This window comes from Gossypium hirsutum, chromosome D13, assembly GCF_007990345.1.
Source record: "Gossypium hirsutum isolate 1008001.06 chromosome D13, Gossypium_hirsutum_v2.1, whole genome shotgun sequence".
Taxonomy (NCBI): Eukaryota; Viridiplantae; Streptophyta; class Magnoliopsida; order Malvales; family Malvaceae; genus Gossypium; species Gossypium hirsutum.
In genome coordinates, this window is record NC_053449.1 from 56,647,504 (window position 1) to 56,669,789 (window position 22,286).

General features: G+C 31.9%; 4 protein-coding genes across 5 annotated transcripts; 1 reads left to right on the top strand and 3 right to left on the bottom strand.

Annotated features, from left to right (window-relative positions):
- Nucleotides 1-1,905: 1,905 nt before the first annotated feature.
- On the bottom strand, nt 1,906-6,181 carry LOC107937027 (apyrase 2-like). 2 transcript variants are annotated; one of them, XM_016869841.2, is made up of 10 exons: nt 5,428-6,181; nt 4,830-4,958; nt 4,702-4,758; nt 4,520-4,612; nt 3,587-3,792; nt 3,325-3,416; nt 2,791-3,005; nt 2,525-2,714; nt 2,307-2,431; nt 1,906-2,214 (listed from the first exon to the last, which is right to left on the bottom strand). In XM_016869841.2, the coding sequence occupies exons 1-9, from the start codon at nt 5,746-5,748 to the stop codon at nt 2,316-2,318; spliced, it is 1,419 nt and encodes a 472-aa protein (XP_016725330.2). In that variant the 5' UTR covers nt 5,749-6,181; the 3' UTR covers nt 1,906-2,214; nt 2,307-2,315.
- Nucleotides 6,182-8,397: 2,216 nt separating this feature from the next.
- Nucleotides 8,398-10,861, bottom strand: LOC107937017 (aquaporin SIP1-1). The gene is made up of 3 exons (XM_016869831.2): nt 10,245-10,861; nt 9,548-9,820; nt 8,398-8,835 (listed from the first exon to the last, which is right to left on the bottom strand). Exons 1-3 carry the CDS (start codon nt 10,542-10,544, stop codon nt 8,686-8,688), a joined length of 723 nt encoding a protein of 240 aa, XP_016725320.1. The 5' UTR covers nt 10,545-10,861; the 3' UTR covers nt 8,398-8,685.
- Nucleotides 10,862-11,993: 1,132 nt separating this feature from the next.
- LOC107937001 (syntaxin-related protein KNOLLE) lies at nt 11,994-12,990 on the top strand. The gene has a single exon (XM_016869816.2). It carries the CDS (start codon nt 11,994-11,996, stop codon nt 12,933-12,935), a length of 942 nt encoding a protein of 313 aa, XP_016725305.1. The 3' UTR covers nt 12,936-12,990.
- A 91-nt stretch (nt 12,991-13,081) lies between these two features.
- On the bottom strand, nt 13,082-14,643 carry LOC107922405 (bidirectional sugar transporter SWEET9). The gene is made up of 6 exons (XM_041109224.1): nt 14,462-14,643; nt 14,320-14,356; nt 14,030-14,240; nt 13,799-13,960; nt 13,571-13,690; nt 13,082-13,485 (listed from the first exon to the last, which is right to left on the bottom strand). Exons 1-6 carry the CDS (start codon nt 14,511-14,513, stop codon nt 13,258-13,260), a joined length of 810 nt encoding a protein of 269 aa, XP_040965158.1. The 5' UTR covers nt 14,514-14,643; the 3' UTR covers nt 13,082-13,257.
- Between the last annotated feature and the right edge of the window lie 7,643 nt (nt 14,644-22,286).

The following is a 22,286-nucleotide window of genomic DNA, read 5'->3' on the forward strand; positions in this document are numbered from 1 at the left end:
TTTGGCCCGGGCCCAGCCCGAATTCACTAAAAAACAAAAAAATCTGCTTTTTATTTTTTTATTTTTGAATGTTATTTTCTTATTATTTTCTCCATATTTTGCTACCATTTTACTATTATGTTGCTACTATTTTATTGTTATTGTTTGGATATTGTATAAAACTTATTTTATTATTAATTTTGTTATTATTTTAAAGTAAACTTGATAATGAGTCGGGCCACCCGGCCCAAATTCACAAAAGGACAAAAAAATCTGTTCTTTTTTGTTTTTGTTTTTGAATGTTATTTTCTTGTTGTTTTATCTCTATTTTGCTACCATTTTACTATTATGTTGCTACTATTTTGTTGCTATTGTTTAGATATTGTATAAAACTTATTTTATTGTTAATTTTGTTATCATTTTAAAGACATTTGTTAATTTTGTTATTATTTTAGAGGCATTTACTTTTTAAGTTACATTTATCTTAGTGTTATTTAAGTCTACATATTTTTTAAAATTTATTTTCAATTTGTTGGGAAATGTGTTATTTAAGTCTACATATTTTTTAAAAATTATTTTCAATTTGTTGGAAGATATTTATTTTGATGTTTTTAGTATTTTTGATGTATTATATATATTTAAAAATTATATAAAAATGATATGAAAATTAATACGGGCGGGCCGGATCGGGCCCAAATTTTAACATTTTTATTCTGGTCGAGCTTGAACAAAATTTAGGCCCATTTTTGGGCTGAGCCTGGGCCTAAATTAAAACAAAATTGTATACAATGAAAATTTTTGGTTATTTGATTTATATAAATTTATTAAAAATAAGTTAAACTACAAATTTATTAATAATATGTATAATGGTTTTATTTTTACATATTTATTAAATTATTATGTAAAATAAATATAATTATTATATAATAAAATTGATTACTTAAGTGAATAAAATAAATAAAAGTAAAAGCATCTCAATTTTGGTGTTAGTGAGAGAGAAGGAAAAAGGCACATATCAATAAGATTCCATTTTCATTATGGGTGAGATTCCATCAGTGCGTTGGGATCCTATGCACTAAACATTTGGAAATCCAGAAATAATTGGAGTGTGTTTAAACAAACTCACACCTTCTAATTTCATCAATATTTTATTTTATTTATTTTTAATTCATTAATTTTTAATAAAAACAACCTCAACGAATATTTTAATTATATTTTAACACAATAATTTGTATTTGTATATTATTAGTTAATATTAATATAATTTTTACTTTTTTAATTATTTATTAAAAGACACCCTTGATCTAATGTCTTTTAACTTCAATTTTTATTCTAATTACAACCATTATGTTTCATCATTAGTGTTAAAACTCATTGCTGTACAATCCAATAGCTAATCTCATCGCTATTGTTTTCATTCTCATTTGAACTAATCTCATATCTCATCCAAACAGATCTTAAATCTATCAAAAGCTTTTCAAATATGATAAAAGGTCAAATATTTCGAAATAATCAAATACATATTTTAAATTCCAAATTATGCTTTTTCTTTTTCCAAGTTATATTTGATTTGATTATTATATGTTATAAAGAAGATAAAAAGTCTTTCAAAAAGATCTAACTTAAAAGAGAAAGACTAATTAATCATTACCCAAACTCAATTAAAGATCTTATTATAAATTTTTATTTATGTAAAAGGTAATAATATTTGTTATTTATTTTAAAAAATATTTTAATTATTTCTTAATTAAATAACTTGTGGATGTAGAGATAAATAATTTCATATTGAATTGAATAATTAAAAGGGTATAACAAATATATAATCCGATTGAAAGGAGATCTTAATATAATGCTGCAGATAATAAATATGCCACGTAGTACGGAATTAGCTTCTAAATAATCTAACTTACAAAATACCAAATCAAATATCTAATAATCTAACTAAATTTTTTATTATCTAAATATCAATTAAAAAAAAAAAAGATTTAGAGTATGTAATACAAGAGACAAATGAGAATTGAACATCATTTTAACTAACAAAAAGGTTTTAGGGACACAAACACATTGGTAACATAACATAATCAGTTTACAAACTAAATGAACTAATTCAATTAACTCTCACAAAAATTATAAAAATCAGGGGGGGAAAATTGTAAATTACCAATGAAGAAGATTAAATCAAACTGTTTTCTCTTCCGATTATTCCGCACCAAAAAATCCAATTTCTGAGTCGTTCTGCAAATTACAGTGTATTCGATTAGCAAATGCCAATATTAACCCAAGTCATGCAATTTTTCAGTGACTAATTTAAAGTTGATGATGCTGACCTGGAATTTTTACTTCATTGCTGACACAGCTTCGATGGCACTGCCTAGCGGCCAAGCAGCTTCAACAAAGGAATTTCGGTATTTCACTTTCTTCACCAACGAAACATCTTGGTACGGATCAAGACCTGAACGAGAAAAAGATAACTTCGGTCAATTAGAATCCTAGGAGGCCCATTTATTACGAAGTTGCATAACTTAAATTTGATGCTAAAAGTTACCGAATCCATCGACGAGCAACGTGTACTGGTAAACCAGATCCATGCATATATATGCCAGGTTACTCTCGCCCAAATCTTTATATATTGCTTTAGCATCTGCATACTTGGTTTGACAAGCACGTTTAGCAGCATCTGCAAACGAATGGGGCTGAACTTTTGCAACAGGATCACTGGCTTTAATAAAACCAGCCTGAATTCATAAACAATTTAGTTAGAATGTCTAATGGGCTTGTTTCAGGCAATAAGATTCTCAAACGGGTAAATACCTCGGCAGCCCTGTCAAAGAAAAATGAAGCAACAAACAGATTCTTCTGTCCATCTCCACCTCCGCCGTTCCATATGCCGCCAAATGTGCACTTCATATGCGTGCATGAATCATTTACTTTAAGAGCCTTGAGAGTCACCCTCCTGCATTCTTCCATGCTTGAACCAGATGACGGCGCTGATGCTTTATATTCTTCTCCTCCATATTTATAAGTACCTTGGAAAGATAAAATTCCCAATATGTCAAGTACTTAAATGGCAAATATTCTGCTGAACAAAGATGATAAGACGTTACAAAAATTCGAACTATTCCATTATTCAGTGCATTCAAAGTTTCAGAATAGAGAGATGAATACAGTTAGCAGTAGGAAGCAAATACAGACAATTGCCACATTTTCAGTCATCGTAGCTATAAACTTAGTTATTCATAAATCGTGCCTGCCATTTGCAGCCCAAATACACATACACACATATATATATTTAAAAAAAAGTAGCACTTTATAGTGTTGGTTGCGACTGAAGAAATTCAAACATACCATCAAAACCCTCCAAGATGCAAGGGTTGCCAGAATCTTCAGTGGCCTTCAAAATTTCTGCTCGAGCTGCCAGTAAGCCATAATGCAAATAACTGTACACAAGAAAGCCATAAGCATATAACTAAAATATAAAGATTATAAAAATGACAGAATAGAGACCTGTCTGATAAGACTGCAGAAGGAATCACAAGCCATTAAGATTTCTTTTTATAGTCAATTTCAAATCATTAATAGAATCCTATTTTGTTAAAATGGAGGGTACCTGTGTACATAGAGGTAATATTTTGATCCCTTGAGATACATTTCATTTACATAATTGTCCTGTCCAGCTGGTACACTTGGAGCCCTTGAAGCAGCATTCTCGGAGATGGCATACGCCATTTGAACAGATCCACCACCAAGATCAACTATGCCAACTGTGTCTTGATATGTCCTTCCCAAATTCCCTAGTAGGTAATTTATTGTCACCTATAAAAGAAGATGGAGGTTAAGAAAGTCCAAATTAGGTCCATTGGCTCAATCAGTAGGAAAAATTGCAACGGAGCCTAGCCCCTGACAGCATGTAAATACTTCATTCTAGTTTCCCTAAGTTACCCCAGAGAAACCCCTCGGATTTCTCCAGTTGGCTCCGGCACCACCATGAAATCATCTTAAGCAAGACTGATCATGTTGACCAGTTATAAGATTAAAATATCAAGTAGTCCTTGTACTTAGTCAAAAGTACAATTTAATCCATTATATTACAGAATTGAGTCCTTCAATCTCTTCCATGTTTGACATTGGAGAAATAAGTAAAGTCGATAGCAATGTTAACAGGAAACCATCTTAAAGCTAGCATAGACCCCCGAAATCTGGCAATAATATTGATCTCTAGATAGAATTGAAGTAGCAACATTTTTTCAATTAAGAACTTACATATTGTCGGATTGCAACTCATGTACAACTCATGTACTTTGTAAGATTTGAGAAGAAAAGTCCACATCAGCATTTAAATAATTTTACATCAATATTGTTATCAATTTTACTTGTTTGCACCTATATCAAATGCTTAAAGATTAAATTACTCGGTTCTATAATACAAGGATTAAATTGCATTTTAGCTATAATATAGGGATCGCCAAGATACTCTAACCCCAGTTACAGTATGCAAAGTAAAAGCAAATATAAAAGTACAAGAAAATTCAGCATATCATACCCACTCATAAGAACCTTCTTGAGAGCCGTCCAGAATTTTGACCCCATTTGCCTCGGATTTAAGGGTGCTTCTACTTTTCAAAAGTTCCCTAACCTAAATACATATTTAAATTGCATTAGCTTGAGGAAATGGTAAAGTAAATGTTGTGGCCATAACAAACATGTATCCGAAAATAAAATTACCGATTGCAAAATTTTATCAGATGCCTCGCCTCCTAATGCCCTCAGACCAGCAGTTGCCTACACACAGAGTCCCATTGTTCAGCAAATTAAAAGGCTTAGAATGCATAACGCATGAAAGTAATACCTACCCCAACTCTCACAGGGGTCTTTGATCGTAAATCTAGTGGAACAACACTTTCTGCCTTGTCAAGAAGTGAAGTTAATGAATTTGCAGCAGCCTGTGGATCTTTTGCATAGTAGCTCAAACCTGGTTTAAGCTACAACAAAACAACACACTTAAAACTAATTAATACTTCGACAAAAACCTCCATAAAATTGAAGAAAATGTTCCACAGCACACAAGTAAAATGGTACCTTGAAAAGAGATCAAAGAATTGATGTTTTAAACTTTTTTTTTTTGTTCAATTCAAGTAAAATCCTTTTCTAGAGGATACAAGTTAAAATCCTACCTTACAATATTTGAGTCAAACCATGTCACAATTCACAAATATCAAATAAAGGTCACAAATATAATCTCCCCCCCCCTCCAACAAAAAAAAAAGCTATGAAATAGGAAAAATAAAACCCATACTATGCCATTGAATTACCATATAAATTATCATCGTAAAGTCACGGTTCTCATCCAAATTCCAGATTTAAATCCACAAGTACATCATCGACAAAACTCCATTCCAAGAAAATATAATTCGGTCTGAAAAATTACTAACTGGGAAAAAAATAAATTACCTGTTCAAAAAGCTCTAAATCAGAGCCAATTGGAACAAGATCCAAAATCTGATCAAAACAATAAACATGAACTCGACTCCCGGAACTCCCCGCATCAAAAATCACCGCATAATTCCTATTCCCTCTGGAATTCGCCCCTACTCTCCTGCTATTTAACTCGATCTCCTCCAGCACGGCAGCATCAGACGCCGATTTCCCCGGCATGACGTATAAAAAAAAGGTTATAAGAACGATAGGGATGGATATGACCAGAAGAACGCCTCGGTACTTATGGATCTTGTCGGAGATGGAGTCATGCCTCGCCATTGAACGCTTGATCATCTTTTCTAGGTGATCGTCGGTGCCGTTTCCGGTCGGAGATAATGAGCCTCCGTTTGGACCGGACTCGAGGAGCTCGGCTGAGGATGGTGTTCGGTACCTGATCTGGCCGTTGCCGGTGGAAGCCGGTAATGGCTCCAGATCTTCCAGGTTTCTGAATTTCGGTATCTTCGAATTTATAATAAATTTAACCTTAAAAAACACAAAAAATTAAAAAAAATAATCTGTGAAATTATGATGTGATTTTGAAAGGATTGGTATTGAAAAGGAAAAGAAGGGAAAGAGAAAATGTAGAGGGAGGGATTTGGGGAGGAAACGAAGGGAATGGAAATAGAGTAGGGAGGGAGAAATTATTTTGTTATATAGAGATATACATCGTAATATGCCGATTGTTGATGACAGTGAGTGATTTCATACATGTAAAATGATAAATAAAGAGATACTACATTTTACTTTTAAATATTTATTTATAATATTTTAATTTTTGTTGGGTGAAATTATTAAAGTAAAACATTATTATTAAGGAATTAAAAAATTAATTATGAAAGTTAATTAGTGAATAAATTTAAAAATACAAATAAATCTTTTTTAAGTTCTATGGAAATTAATAAATATTAATAGTGTATATTATGAATTATATTTTTAATGATAATTATGTGAATATTTTAATTAATATAAAATTGTATAAATAAATTAAAAATACATAAATATTGAAGAAATAAACACACACGTGGTAACATGATTAAATTTAATATCCAACAATTTTATTTTGGAAGTGAAAAATATTTATAAGGAGACAAGATAGAGTAATAAAATGTGAGGAAATCATGTGTGTGAGTTTAACGTACAAAGTAATTTTCTTGTTTCTCGGTTTAGACAATGTTAAGTATTCGAAGGTCTAATTATTTTTTCTTTTTCACTAGATGCTCAAAAAACATTGCTTTTATTTTTGTTGTTTTAGTTATAAAAGAGGAAGTTGAATTTAAACCTCAACTTTATTTAACGTTGAACTTGTAATAAAATATCCTGCACCATTAAAAACGTAATCTTTAACCCATTTAGGTATTTGTATCTACCAATTAACTCTTCATCTTGATTATCTATTGACCCAAAGATTCTGTTAGAAAAACATAGCCTTTCTTTGGAAATATTGTATTGTTAGAATATGTAAAATTCTAGTTTTTTTTAAGGTTGGATTCATGGTTGTTGTTAATTACTTATCTTATATATGGATTTTTTTTTTTTTGCTGGGTCACTATAACTTTTAGGTAATTTTTATGCTCAGTTTGGGAACATGTTTTTTTTTTTTAATTTCAATTTGGATTTCATCTATTATGTAAATGATAAGATTGTGATGCATATATTATGAGTAAATTAATTGAGACTCCATACAATATATATTAAAAAAATATAAAATATAGATTTGTCAAATTTAATAATAATTTAAAATTTTCAAAATCGTTACTAAATACACATCTAATAATTTCACAGATTTGAGAAATTATCATAAATATTACATTTCTAAATAGTTTAATACTCAATTTACTCTAACCTAGCTTATAAACGCTACCTTAAGATTTAGTTGGATCAGAGATTTTGAGGAGAGATTTCATTTATATCTAGGATTTTTGAAATTCTAAAATATTTTATTTGATTAGAAAATATTTATAAAATTTTAAAAATATACATAATGAATATTTTATATTATTTATTTTTAATAGAATTATCTTTCTTTTATAATTATTTTTTAATTCATAAAAATCTAATAACTTAATTTTTTTTAATTTATACAACCTAAATAAAAAACACATTAGTTGCATTTGTTGTTCAGGCTTTACCCTGTTATTGTAATTCACAAAAAATAAAAATTACTTATTGTTGTTTTTTTAATAATCCTAAATAATGAACTGATATTAAAATTTTTATTTCAAATTTAAAAAACTGTACTTAAAATTAAAATATATATACATAACTAAATTCGTTTTTAAATTTCAAAGTTATCTTTATACGTGTCTAAAAATATAGTATCAAATTTTAAAAAAAAAATTTATATCTAAATGAAGAACGAATATTATTTGTTTAAAATTACTTATATTAAATTTTCATATATCTTAAATCACGAATGGAAATTAAATTTTGTATTTTAAAAATAATATATATATCAAATTTAAAAGTTTTTTTTTACATAAACAGGTTTAAAAATATTTAATTTATTCATTTAAATTGTTTTTAAAAGGAAACATGATATCCAAATTTTTCAAAATATTATCTACTTACTTAACCTTTAAATATTTTCAATAAGGTAATTAACAAACTATATATCAAATTTAAAATTAACAAAATTATCTTAAAATTAAACATATACCTAGTCAGTTTCATTTGAAATTTCAAAACTATCTTTTTCTTATCTAAAAAAAATTCAATATCAAATTTAAAATTTTAAAAATAATTTTTTATATCCTAAATAATGAGCATATATTAATTATTTTTAAATTACAATATATTATTTACAATTCGTCAATTTTAACCTTTTTTTTTAATTCTGAAATAATATATTTAAAATCATTTCTCATTATAGAAAAGATTATAAAATGATTTAACATATTTTAATTTATACATGTGTACATATAATCAGCTTGTGTAGTGCATGGGTAAACAACTAGTTAAGATATATTTTATTTATATTATACTAGAGAGCTCAGAATGATTGGTTCAAAACCTGCAAAGTTCTGCATGAGCTCAGACTCTCTGTTGCCAAACATACTTCTGATATGTGTTTAAAATTTAAGAGCTGAAACAACATTGTTCTTCCAAAATAAGGATGGTTCTTTCATATTATCCACAACTGATTGAAAGAACCAATTCCAGAAAACAACTGTTTATTGCATAAAAGTTGAGCTTATCTGTTGTTGATGAGCACACGAATCTTTTTAAGCCACCTTATGTTTTCTTCACCTTCACCGGTGGTAGGGAGAAGAATTGCCGGAAAACCCACCCAGCTAATGTAGCTCCGATGAATGGACAGATCCAATAAATGTAAAAGTGATCCCATGTGTCATGCTGGTTGTGTACATATGCCCAACCGAAGGCCTGCAATATGATTCACAACTCCAAATGCATTACGGGTTTATAACAATGTCTTCACCCGTAATAAGATTTACCAACTTATGAAATTTAAAGAATCCATAAGTGAGGAAACACATACATGATAGTATGATCTATATTTATACACACACAAACACATTAGCGTAGAACTCTATTGAATAGGAAGTGTCATCAGGACTCTAAGGAGACAATGCAATAGGAGGACCCTCTAAATGCATACAAAAACTAAAAAAAAGAATTGAACATGCTCGTATTGGGCACGTACTGGTATCTAGCCCTCGTATCTAAGTCTAAGTAACATTGATCAAATCTTTGCCCATAAGGCCAAATTTCAGTGACAACTGTCCTTGAGTGACCAGCCAAAGAAGCACTGTGTAAAAGCTCCCTACCTAATCGGAATGCAAAACTGGAAACACGAGGCAGCAGTGATGGTCTATGTTACTCTAACTCTTCTTTTTTCTTGAAGAACCCACGTCCGACACATACGGAGATATGATCTTAGAGGCCCTCAATATTAATAGAAATCTAGGGAAAGAAAAATGAACATATTCGTGTTGGACACACATAACCTATGTTGCTACTCTTTATTTTTCTTTAACTATGTCCAATATCCATGTCCGATCCATATCCAAATATAGGCAAGTTAGACACAATTCAAAGTAGAATACCATATGGAAATGGAAAGGGCAAAACTTACAAATGCAGGATTCATGGAAGGTCCAGTGTAAGCAGAGCCAAACGTTACTAATGTTACGATCACAATAGAAAGAAACCACGTCTTGAAGATTTCACTCTGCGGGCCTCTAAGCATGATTAAAAGAACAACAAAGGTGATTGCAAAAGTCAAGACCCCCTCTGCAAAGGCTCCAGTGTGCGTATCTACTTTCACAGATGGTCCCTCTATCATGTGCTTGTATTGTTCAGGGATTGCCTCCATGATTGCCAGGGCACCACCCACGGCACCAAAAGCCTACCAGTGAGAGACTTGTATTTTTCAGTAATGTATCTCAACATTGAGCTTTAGCTAATCCTTTAAATTTGTCATTTAAACAGCTTAAGATGACATGACTCTGTTGCTAGAAAGGAAAAGCAAGGCAAAGATTTTAACATGATTTGTTCTTTGCAATGCATTATTCTGTCTTAAAGTAATACAATCACGAGACAAATATAAGAATGTGTCAAACCAGCAAAATTATTTTCTTTAATATTTTATAGTTTGAACTAGTAAAATGAATGTCTAACCAGTTAAAATACCAATAATATTAAACCATGCAAAAAAATCATATAATTTGATCCAAAAAGGTAAGAGAACAGCGGAATCCATGTCAAATCCAATAGAATTTCTTAAAGAAACCAAAAACCCAAGAAAGATACCAAATTAAAATTTTGTTTACCTGAGCTGGGAAGCGGAGGGCCATGGAGATAAGGGTATCGGCGCCGGAACCGGCGGCGTAGAAGGCAGTTGTAGCAGCAGGATCAAAACTAGCACCACCAAGAAATCCACCAATAATATTAAAGATGGAAAGGAAAACGAAAAAGACGACGGTGATGATAACAATAGAAGCCCAAGGTACGGTTTGAACACCAGCGGCGGTGGTTATAAAATAAGTTAATAGACCAAACGCAGATGAACAAAATACCCACATGAAAGAGATCAACATGTCAGCGATTGCAATCTTTATTGGACCCTTCATTATTAAGTTTCTCGGTTCACTCTACTGGGTTATTTCCTTTTCCAGAGAATTTTCAACTAACAAGCAAATGGAGTGGATAATTACTAAAAAAAGAAAAAGAAAATAGAGACGAAGGATTTGGTTTGTTACAAAGAAAAACTTTGGTTTAGATAGGGACTGATACGTATATATAGACCAATATACTTCAAAATTATAAAAATTTAATTTAATGTTTTAAAAATTATAAAAAATACATTATTAAAATAATAGATAAAATATATAATTTAATTCGATCTCAAAAATTTTTTTGTCTAGCTCCAACATTGCATATAATCGACGTAAGATCTCCCCAAGACTTACCAGTTTAATCCAAGTATAATCGATCGTTAAACTTACCAACTCAAACATTATTGAAGCTATAAATATGAAAAACCATACCGACCTGACATCAGCTAACTACAATAAAGGCTTTGTTAACTACATTATTATTATTTATAACAATTATAATTAAGTCTATTTAAATAAAATTATTAGTAATTCTTTCAAATTTTTTTATGCTATTTAATAATAAAATATCATGTGATGATGTATGCAAATCATATAATGCATCAAATATATATAGAAAAAATCAGCACCACTAATATCATTGTTCCTTGGGTAAATCACTAAAGTAGTAGAGGTGACAATATCAAACATTACACATGAAAAATATATTTTGAGATAAAATTATGGACTCTAACAAATCGAGAAAAGCCTTGAATAAAGGAACTATTGGGCTTAGATCCATGAACAATTCTCGGCCCGATTTGAAATTTTCTTAGACGGTCACAAAGAAATGGAAAATTTGAAATATACCCCTTTTGAAACGGAAAAAAGAAGGATTAATTAAAAACAACGGGCATCCAAAATATAGCCGTTGGAATCTCGGAGCTTAGGGCTACAACGGCTAGTTTTCTTTTCTTAAAACAGATTTTCCCATTTCTTTTAAGTGCTATCTCTCAGCTAGCAATCAAATTCAAACACCCGAGATCTCAGATTCCCTTTCCATTTTTCATCTTCACTTTCTCCCTAATTTTCTTTCCAAGCCAAACACCCCATTAATCAAATTCTTTCCTTTTTTATATTCCTCTCTTTGTCGGCTAATTCCAGAGATAGAGCAAGCAACACTGCTACATTCAAGGTATGAAAACATCCATTTCATCAGTTCATATATATATATATATATTGAAGAATTTAGTAAATATTAACCTGATCTTTTTTTTTTTGTTCTGCTGATTTGAGAAATCCCGTTTCATCAACTTGGGATCCTTTTTTGTTGTTATGCTAAGTTTCCATTGGTGAACATGGCCCTGTTTCTCTAGAGCTTTAGTCTGTTCGTCCTGTTGATATGATATTTTTGGGATCGTTTTCATAATACCAACTATTTCGTTTATTTATCTGATGGTTGTTTGGGAATTTCAGAGAGCAGAGATGAATGATCTGATGACCAAATCGTTTATGAGCTATGTAGACCTCAAGAAAGAGGCAATGAAAGATCTTGAAGCTGGACCTGACTATGATCTCGAAATGTCTTCCAACGCAAGCACCATGGACCAAAACCTTGGTCTATTCCTTGAAGAAGCTGAGAAAATTAAGCAAGAAATGGCAGTAATCCGTGAACTGTTAGGCAAGCTCCAAGAATCAAATGAAGAGAGCAAATCACTTCACAAACAGGAGTCTTTAAAGGCCTTGCGGAACAAAATCAACAATGACATTGTCACCGTGCAAAAGAAGGCAAGGACTATCAAGGCACAGCTCGAAGAAATGGACCGTGCCAATGCAACTAACAAGCGCCTCTCAGGGTGCAAAGAAGGCACGTTAGATTACAGGACTAGGATTGCAGTAACCAATGGGTTGCGCAATAAGTTGAAGGAGCTGATGATGGATTTCCAAGGTTTGAGGCAGAAGATGATGACCGAGTATAAGGAAACAGTAGGGAGAAGGTATTTTACAGTGACTGGCGAAAACCCCGATGAGGAAATCATCGAGAAGATAATATCAGATGGGAATGGAGGGGAGGGGTTCTTAACAAGGGCGATACAAGAACATGGTCGAGGGAAAGTGCTGGAGACGGTGGTTGAGATTCAAGACAGGCATGATGCAGCGAAAGAGATCGAGAAAAGTTTGCTGGAACTGCACCAGGTGTTTTTGGATATGGCGGTGATGGTGGAGGCACAAGGTGAACAAATGGATGATATTGAGCATCATGTGATGAATGCAAGCCATTATGTGAAAGATGGTTCCAAAGAGCTCAACACTGCAAAACAGTATCAAAGGAGCAGCAGGAAGTGTATGTGTATTGGGATTATTCTTTTGTTGCTCATTGTTCTAGTGATTGTCATCCCAATTGCTACTAGCTTTTCCAGTTCTTGATTGAGATGTTCTTACAGAGGATTTAATGTCCAGTTATTCCTTCTGCTTTATTTTACTTTGAAATTGTATGATCTGGAGTATGCATATAGTCCTTATGTTGGGACTCACATCCTTAAAATTCATTGTGTAGTAATAGTTTGGATTCATTCCTTAAATTTGGATTTTTTTTTTACTTTTTTAATTCATAAAGACTCTTGAATTATTTAAGTAGTTCTTACATATCTTAATAACAAATTACTACTTTTCTCTCCCAAGAAGGCTATCTATGCATCCTCGTCTTTAAAAGCTTCGATTTCTGCAATTTCCACAAATTGAATCAAAATCAAGCTTTCATTTCGTCGGATTCAACTGGTTTCTCAGCAATAACGATTGTAATCTCTTTGATTTCTTGTTCATGATCTGGGAAACATGGATTTATATCCCCCACTGAGCCCTCCATATCTCCTTTTTGCATCTTTTCTGTTTTTTCAACACCCTTGTTTGCATTCTTGTATATCACATAGATGACCATTTGAGCTGTTCCAAGCAGAAATCCCAACACATTTGGAAACTGAACCAAAAACAAAACATGTCAATGTTATGAAAGATCAACCATGGTTAAATTTAAGAACTATGAATGTATGAATTTGACTTACAGCCACGTATAAATCTTGTAAGAAAAGTCCATAGAAGAACCACATTGTGGAACATAATGTAAGAAAAAAGGAGAGAAGAAATGGCATGTATTCCACACTTTTTGTCCTTATCACACGTCTCTGCAACATAAATGGTGATTGCTTTGTTGAGATAATATCATCCCCCCTCCCCCCCCCCCCAAAAAAAAAAAAAAAAACAAACAAACAAAGAAACTGTTGTAAACAAACCATTATGCCTAAAGGAGAAGCAGAGACTGCAACACTGTTAACAGCACAAACCCATCCCATCACTGTCACACGTTTAGACCTTTCTCTAAACAAATTGGTGGCCACCATTATCAAACAATACCCTCCTAGGTTGAATAAGATTATCCATTTCACTGTAAAAACCTGCAAATTCCAAAAATCAAATTCCCAGTACCGAGTTTAATTGAGTTCAGCTGAGTTAACAAATGTTACCTTATCCCTCTTAGGTGCGTATACAATGTATAATATAAGATAGATAATTTCGATGGCACATCCGAAGCAACTGATGCCGACGATCAGATTGGCGTTGGTCTTAAGCATACCGTAGTACAATAACATCATTGAACTGGAAAGTGCAACCATGTAAGGGATTGATTGGTACCCTTCAGCAGTTCTTTTCTTGTATATTGTATAAAAGGTTTTCCTGAGAGAGATAATATGAGTCAGATTTATTAGCAATGTGCCATTGGTTCATGAACTAATAATATGTATAAGGCTCTTACACTGGTGACAAGAACACCATGAATGAAACAATGCTACCTGAAAATTAAAAAAGAAAAGAAAAAAGGATAGCAACATCAATAAGCAATATGTAAAAGCAAAGGCAACATTCATCTCTAGTCTGAATTACATAAAAAAAAATACCCAAGACCCCAAATATGAAAGCAAGCTGATGATGAGGTCCAAAGAATCCCATTTTGATTGATATATGCTTGAAGCTCTTTACACTGATTCTCAGTAGAAAAGAACTTAAGTCCAAATACACTAGAATCCCATTATTTATATATATTCAAAAATAAGAGTTAGGACAGTAATTGATGTTTCAAGTTCAAAGCATACAGTGTCATGCCAGGGAGATAAGTCGGCCGAGTTTAATTTTCCACTTCATCCTCATCATACATTGGTGGATGATTGAAGAACAACATTCTCAAATCTTTATGTTGACCTTTACATTCCAAGAAAGAAGTTAGTTGTTCATCTTCATCAAAAGAAAGTGGGAGGCAAATGTGATCATTTTCAGTGAATTTGAGTTAGAAAAGCAAAGCATTTTCAGCCACGTAAATGCACATAAGATCTAGCCCCTTTGTTTTGTTTACCATAAATGAGCAATACTCAAACCCAATAAGGACTAGATTAGTTCCAGCGTCCAAAAAAAAAAAAAAAAAGTGGGTTTAAAATATAAATATCCGTATGTAAAGGAGAGATTGACTAAAGCTTTGTTCTAATGTTGAATTTTATAAAAGTAATTTGATTTTGTATAATTTTATACGTGAAATTTTGATTTGATACAATTCTCACAAATTTTAATATAATTATTGATTTAACATCATTTTATGTTTATTTATTGCATACATATATAATTATATTTATCAAATATAAAAATGAATTGATGTTGTTATTTCTTTAAAAATGTGTATGATTGAATCAAAGTTAAAGTTTCATGTATACATTTAAACTACAATCAAAGTTTCATGTGTATCATTGCACAAAATCAAAGTTCGTGTATCATATTGCAGAATGAATCAAAGTTCAAGTATAATTTTAAAATTTATCTCTTTATTATCAAGGCTGAACAAGCACTTTTTCAACTTAAATCTTGATTTCAAATTTTAAAAATTTGGTAAACAAGCATCTTTTTAAGTTCAACCTCGATTTTAAATTGAGATTTTAACTCAAGCTAAAAAGTTTTAGCTCTTGACTTTTGGGAAAGTGTTTTCCAACAAAGTTACATTTTTATTATCCAATTAAATCTTTTACTTTACAATATTATGTCTAAAATTAACATTTTATCTTCTTAAAAGTTTTTTTTATAGTAATGGTAAACATTATCCGTCCTTTTCAACCTTAATACTAAACTAACCTTTAATAACGAGATTAAAAATTTATAAATTCTAGAGTTTCATATTTGTAAATGATATGTAAGTTAATTAATAAATTCAATACTTGTAATAAATAATTTTATTGAGCTGAAAAATATTTTGTTTTTATTTAATTTCAAACTATAATTTTAACAACAAAAATCATTTATTTTATCTATCTAATGTTATATTTTTGATATGAAAGATAACAATGTAGAAGTGCTTTTTGTGATAGAAATACTTGTGGAGTGTATCTAATTCAAGAAACAGCTTCATCCTGCTTTCTTTCTTAATAGCTGTATTCAATTTCTTTGAAATCTTTTTTTTTTTTTAAATTTAAAGAATATGTGGAGGTTATCTTTTGAAATATAAATCATTAATCGCAGTGACTGAAAATATAATTTTCTAATTATATTTCTAACCTTTTTCTTTTTAAATTCATCAAAGTGTTCATAGGAAAAGCTAATCATTCAACCCAACTTGAATCAACTTGGATCGAAACAATGATATTTTGCAATTTTAATTGACTTAGCCAGCGCCCACTCCTAACTGCATTCTTTCTATTAAAAAATATTTAAAATTACTTATAGAAATACATATATATTATACAAGTCGAAGGATAAAAATCATAACTAGACTAGGCGATGCCAAACTATTTCAGAACAATCATTGTGTAGGATTTTTTACCAAAATATTACAAAAAAAAACTAAAATAATATACAAAAAAAACTATTTATCAAAATAATACAAAAAAAAAGGCAGAATGTAGGGCCTGCCACAGGCTGCACCAATGGTGCCTCTGGCAGAGGCGGCACCAACATGTTCATATTTCAGCCATTTGTTCTTATTTTTTCCCCCGATTTTATTAATTTAAAAAAATATATATTATTTTCTAGTTTTATTATTTTACATTATTTTAGTATATTGGTGCCGCCTCTGCCATAGGCACCATTGGTGCCGCCTGTGGCAGGCCCTCTATTCAGCCGTTTTTTTTGTATTATTTTGGTAAATAATCTTTTTTGTATATTATTTTGGTATTTTTTTTTATTTTTTTGTAATATTTTGGTAAAAAAAAACCCATTGTGTAGCAATTGAAATTTTTTATCTTTTTCTATTTGCAACTCAAGATTTTTGCATTATCTTAAATTAGTATGGTTCTCAACCACACTTCATGTTAGGTTGATTATTTTTTGCTAAATTATAGGATAAATTTTTAAAGGTTATAATATGCTCGAAGTCTTTGCACTCTTTATATATTTTGTTTAATTTTCATACTTTTATTTTTAGGCAATTGATCCCTATAGTTTTTTAGTTTTAAAATTTAGGTCAATTTGTTAACACTATTAAAATTATGTTAAATTTTCTAATGTGACATTTTAAAATTAAAAAAAAACCTCCTTTGGTATTCATGTAACAAAAAATGATATTATAATGGGCTTGAATTTAATAGAGATTTTAACGGTGTTGATAATTCTTAAAAATTCACCTTAGCATTTTAATAAGAATAATATATTACTTTAGAAGTTTCTAAATAATACAGGAACCTGAAATAGGACTATTGTTTCGAACACACCAAGTTTAAAGGTTGAAATGTCTAAGAAGGAAAAGCCTAAGACTACCATTTCAGATTTTGTTGTCCAAACATTGATTGAACAAAATGACAAGATGATCAACGAGTGATAAGAAGAGGTTTCTTGGAAGAGAAAGTACTACAATTGTGCATAAACATTTGGTACGACACCTTAGGAATAGTGTAAGAGATCAAAAAGATTCAGATCCTATATCCCTGAATTACAGTGGGAGAGGATTGGGAAAGAACTAGATCTTATACTCAGTGGGAGGAGGATGGTTCAAATTTTATGTCCTAGAATTACAATGGATTGGACCTTGAAGATTACATTTTGCATTCATGCATACACGTCTAGTTAGGAGCATTTGATTCATTTTTTTATCATGACATCCTAATCATTAGGCATAATTAGGTTCATTATACAGGTCATGTTCTCCAGAGAACAAATTGGTTAAGCTATCAGTCCTATCTCCCGAAGCAGCAGTAGAGTAGGTCGAAGATTGTAGATCCTATCTCCCTAAGTAGTAGTGGAGCAGATAGAAGACGGCGAATCTTATCTTCCCAAGGTAGTAGGGAAGCAGATTTAAGCCACTAGCCTTGTCTCCTTGAGAAGCAGTGGAGTAGGTTAAAGATTGTAGATCCTGTCTCCCTAAGCAGTAGTGGAGCAGATAGAAGACGACGAATCTTATCTTCCCAAGGTAGTAGGGAAACAGATTTAAGCCACTAGCCTTGTCTCACTGAGAAGCAGTGGAGTAGGTTGAAGATTGTAGATCTTGTCTCCCTAAGCAGTAGTGAAACAGATCGAAGACGGCGAATCTTATCTTCTCAAGGTAATAAGGAAGCAGATTTAAGCCACTAGCCTTATCTCCCTGAGAAGCAATGGAGTAGGTTGAAGATAGCAGATCTTGTCTTATTGTATTGCCAGCGAAGTAGATCGAAGATAGCAGATCTTGTCTTCCTGTATTGGCAGCGAAGTAGATCGAAGATAGCAGATCTTATCTTCCTGTATTGGCAGCAAAGTAGATCGAAGATAGCATATATTGTCTTCTTATATTAGCAGCGAAGTAGATTGAAGATTGTAGATCCTGTCTCCCTAAGCGATAGTGGAGCAGATCAAAGACGGTGAATCTTATATTCCCAATGTAGTAGGGAAGCAGATTTAAGCTGTAATGGCCCAAATTCAAAATTATCGGAATAGTGGTTTCGTAACCACAAATCCAATTTAAAGAGAAATTTATTTTAATATTTTTGCATGAATATTGATATGATAGGAAAAATCGTATGAAAATATCGATAGAAAAATTTTACTGATTAAGCGGTTAGTTAGAAAAAGAAATTATTGAAGAAATTAGGTAAAAATAAGATATCGAGACTTCGATCTCATAAAACCGAGTCAAAAATATTTTTATAAATATTTATGAAGTGTTAGTAATATGGTATTAAAATTTCGTTAGAAAATTTTAATGTTTGGGTAGTCAATTAAGTAAAAAGGACTAAATTGAAAAAGGTGTAAAAGTTACTAGAGGGATTAAATAGCTCAATTGTGAAATGAGGAGGGGCATAAATTGCAAATAACCCCAAAAGGAGATATTTTGGGCGGCATACGCTGAGAAAAATAAGGAGAATTGAAGAATAAGGGTAAAATTGGAATATTACAAAATTTGCTTTAAAAGTTAGGACTAAAGTGGAATTATCTAGATTTCTCTTTATTTTTCTGCACTCTCATCAGCCAAAAAACGTCCTAAGGGTTTCTTCAAGCTGGTTTTTCATAATTTTTGCACCAAGTGAGTTAATTCTTGCCTTTTTCTTGTAATTTTTGTGTTTCTAAGACTTTTACAACTAGGTCCTATTACTAAATTCATTAGTTTTTTATTTTATGAGTGATATTGAAAGTTGATATGAATATGTGCTGGAAGTTTATGAGGAAATAGGATGAAATTGATGCTTTAATTTGTTTATGAGATGATTTTATTAGGTAATTCCAATAGAAATTGATTTGTAGGACCTAATTGTAAAAAAGTTTGGAATTAAAGTTTAGTGCTGAAATTCTGATTTCCAAAGGTTATAAGGTAGTTTAAAGTGATATAATAAAGTGTTTATTGAGAAAAATCAGCTCAATTGAGAGGTTAATTGAGCAGGGACGAAATTATCATTGTTGAAAGTTTAAGGGAAAAATGGTAATTAACACCATGCACTAAAACAGTTTTGGACAGCAGCAGTACTCTGAATTTGAAAAATCACCAAAAATTGTAGAGATCGAATTAGAGGATGAATAAAATATTAAATTAAAGCTTATTGAGTCTAGTTTCTTATAAAAGAAACGGTGTAAGCAATGGAATTGTAAATCATGAGATATAATATATTTTGTGAGACAAGGTCAGAATGAATTCGGGTTCCCCTGTTCTGACTTTGGAAAATCATTAAAAATTGTACAAAAATGATTATGAGTTATAGTTTATATGCTTAGAATCCTTAATGAGTCTATTTTCTGAAGAAATAAAGGGAAGCATCATCCTAATTCTGTACAGTGAGATAATTAATTTTTAGTGAAGAGGGGTCAGAACTGTCATACAGTGAAACAGGGGAAACTTTAAAGAATAAACTGTACTTATTGGCTTAACCAAAAATTCTGAAATTTTTATGGTAAGAATATATGTGAGTCTAGTTTCAGGGAAAGTTAACAGATCTTAATTTGGAGTTCTGTAGCTCAAGATATAAATAATTTAGTGACTGTGACTCAGTGAGGCAGCTTTGAATGCACTCTAAATAATAATGGAATTGTAGAGAAAGTTACATATGAACATGAAATGTATTAGATTAATGATTAAATTTATTTATTTAGATCCGGAAAATTCAAATACGAAGCAAGATCGAGGAAAAGAAAAAGTTTGGGATTAGTAGATTTTTGTTTACGAACAATTGTCGAAGTAAGTTCGTGTAACTTGAATTATATTCTTAAATGCTTGAAATGTTTGTTATTGATGTGAAAATGATTTGGATGTTTATTGTATGATAATTGATGAAGTATTGATATTCTGGATGAAAAGAGGAAATAAATCCCGGTTGAATGAAAGGAAAATTCGATGGATCTCTGAAAAGGAATTGACGGTAAAAAGGATCTAGCCCGGACGGGTGATCCTATCCTGATATAGCCCTCCCGAAGAATATGTGAAAATGGATTTAGCCTGGACGGGTAATCCGAATTAGGGTCTGAATTTAGTCTGGACTCGTAATTCAGATCCAAGCTCATTAGAGTAATTGTCGTTGCAGGGGATTTAGCCTGGACTGGTAATCCCGACAACACTCTGTGAATTTATATTACAGGGGATTTAGCCTGGACTGGTAATCCCGCTGTAAGGATGAGGTTCGCGGGAGTGTGCTCTCTGAAATGGAAATGTGCGCACATGAATATGAATTGATGGACCCGGATTTGTACACTTAGGTGTACCCCTGAATATCCATCGAAATTCCAAGTAGTTCAACGGGATAAATATGGAAAAATAACAAGGAAATGGAAATCATGGAATTGATGAGCTCATCAATCATTTATCTTTGTAATGAATTTGTATGAGGTTGAGTTTGTATGTGATAGGTATATGTTTATGTGAATTGGCTGTGTGCTTGTGTTATTAAATGATAGATGTATAAGTATGGTAAGTATAATTCCTGTCGCATGAACTTACTAAGCACAAAGTGCTTACCCTGTTTTTTTTCCCCTGTTAGTAGAGTTAAGAGCTCGGAGGTCGGATTTGGTCGGAGACACATCACACTATCAATCTCGAGATCTCGGTACATAAAGAAACTTTATTTTGGAAATCAATGGCAAGTATAAGCTAGTAAATTAGATGTTATTGTGAAATGAATGTATGGTTAGCCATTGGTATGGCTAACAAATTTTGGTTTTGGTATGTGGTGAAATTATCTTATGAATATGATAAATCTATCTTGAAAAAAAAATTCAGTAAAATCTGGTAATGTCTCATACTCTATTTCGGCGACGAATACGGGTAGGGGTATTACATTTGTTGGTATCAGAGCTACGGTTTAGCCGATTCTCGGACCGACATAGCAAATATGAGATTAGCTATACATGCCATTTAAATTATTATTGATAGTGTGATATCTCCTGACCATTTAAAATGTGATTTTCTTATAGTAAATGTCTGCCGACCGAGCTTAACCCGAGGAATCCAGGAGTCATGCTCCGGCTTCAGAACAAAGAGAAGTTGAAGCTACTAGTAGTAGAAGGTCCGAGACAAGGGACCAATGTGAAGAGGCTAAAATGGCCTTCTATCAAATGATGAATGAATGGTTTGCTCAGTATATAAGAACTAACCCTGTAGTGCAGCAAGCTCAAGCTCCTCCTCCTCCTCTTCCACCGGTTCTCGAGATTCCACAGGGTACAGGTACTGAATCTATCCGAAAAGAGAAAGATCCGGTTGATAAAATCAGAAAATATGGGGCAGAAGAATTCAGAGTTGCAGCTGATGATGATCCCGAACGGGCTGAGTTTTGGTTAGAGAATACTATTCAGGTTTTGGAAGAATTATCTTGCACACCAGAAGAGTGTCTGAAATGTGCAGTATCATTGCTAAAAGATACAGCTTATCACTGGTGGAATACTAAAGTTTCAGTTGTTCCGAAAGAAGAAATTACATGGGAGTTCTTTCAGAACTAATTTAAAAAGAAATATATCAGCCAGAGGTTCCTTGATCAGAAGAGAAAAGAATTTCTTGAGCTGAAACAGGGCAACTGATCAGTATCTGAGTATGAAAGAGAATTTGTCCAAATGGAGAATTACTTCGGGTTAAATCTGAACAGACAGAGGAATTATCTAATGTGATTTCAGTGATGACAGCTCAGAGGTATATCAGAAAAGGGTGTGATGCTTATTTGACATATGTGTTAGACACTAAGGTATCCGAGTCAAAGATACAGGCAGTGCCAGTTGTATGTGAATTTTCTGATGTATTTCCAGAGGAATTACCAGGGTTGCCACCAGAAAGAGAAGTGGAATTTTCTATAGATTTGATTCCGGGAA

Coding starts and splice junctions, on each gene's coding strand:
- LOC107937027 (XM_016869841.2), bottom strand. CDS start 5,748: ATGATCAAGCGTTCAATGGCGAGGCATGACTCCATCTCCGACAAGATC. Junction 3,417..3,586: donor TATTACCTCTATGTACACAG/GTACCCTCCATT, acceptor TCTTGTGTACAG/TTATTTGCATTATGGCTTAC. Junction 2,432..2,524: donor GTTGCTCGTCGATGGATTCG/GTAACTTTTAGC, acceptor TTTCTCGTTCAG/GTCTTGATCCGTACCAAGAT.
- LOC107937017 (XM_016869831.2), bottom strand. CDS start 10,544: ATGAAGGGTCCAATAAAGATTGCAATCGCTGACATGTTGATCTCTTTC. Junction 9,821..10,244: donor CCCTCCGCTTCCCAGCTCAG/GTAAACAAAATT, acceptor TCTCACTGGTAG/GCTTTTGGTGCCGTGGGTGG. Junction 8,836..9,547: donor CTTCCATGAATCCTGCATTT/GTAAGTTTTGCC, acceptor ATCATATTGCAG/GCCTTCGGTTGGGCATATGT.
- LOC107937001 (XM_016869816.2), top strand. CDS start 11,994: ATGAATGATCTGATGACCAAATCGTTTATGAGCTATGTAGACCTCAAG.
- LOC107922405 (XM_041109224.1), bottom strand. CDS start 14,513: ATGGGATTCTTTGGACCTCATCATCAGCTTGCTTTCATATTTGGGGTC. Junction 13,961..14,029: donor ACGCACCTAAGAGGGATAAG/GTAACATTTGTT, acceptor TGGAATTTGCAG/GTTTTTACAGTGAAATGGAT. Junction 13,486..13,570: donor TACAAGATTTATACGTGGCT/GTAAGTCAAATT, acceptor TTTTTGGTTCAG/TTTCCAAATGTGTTGGGATT.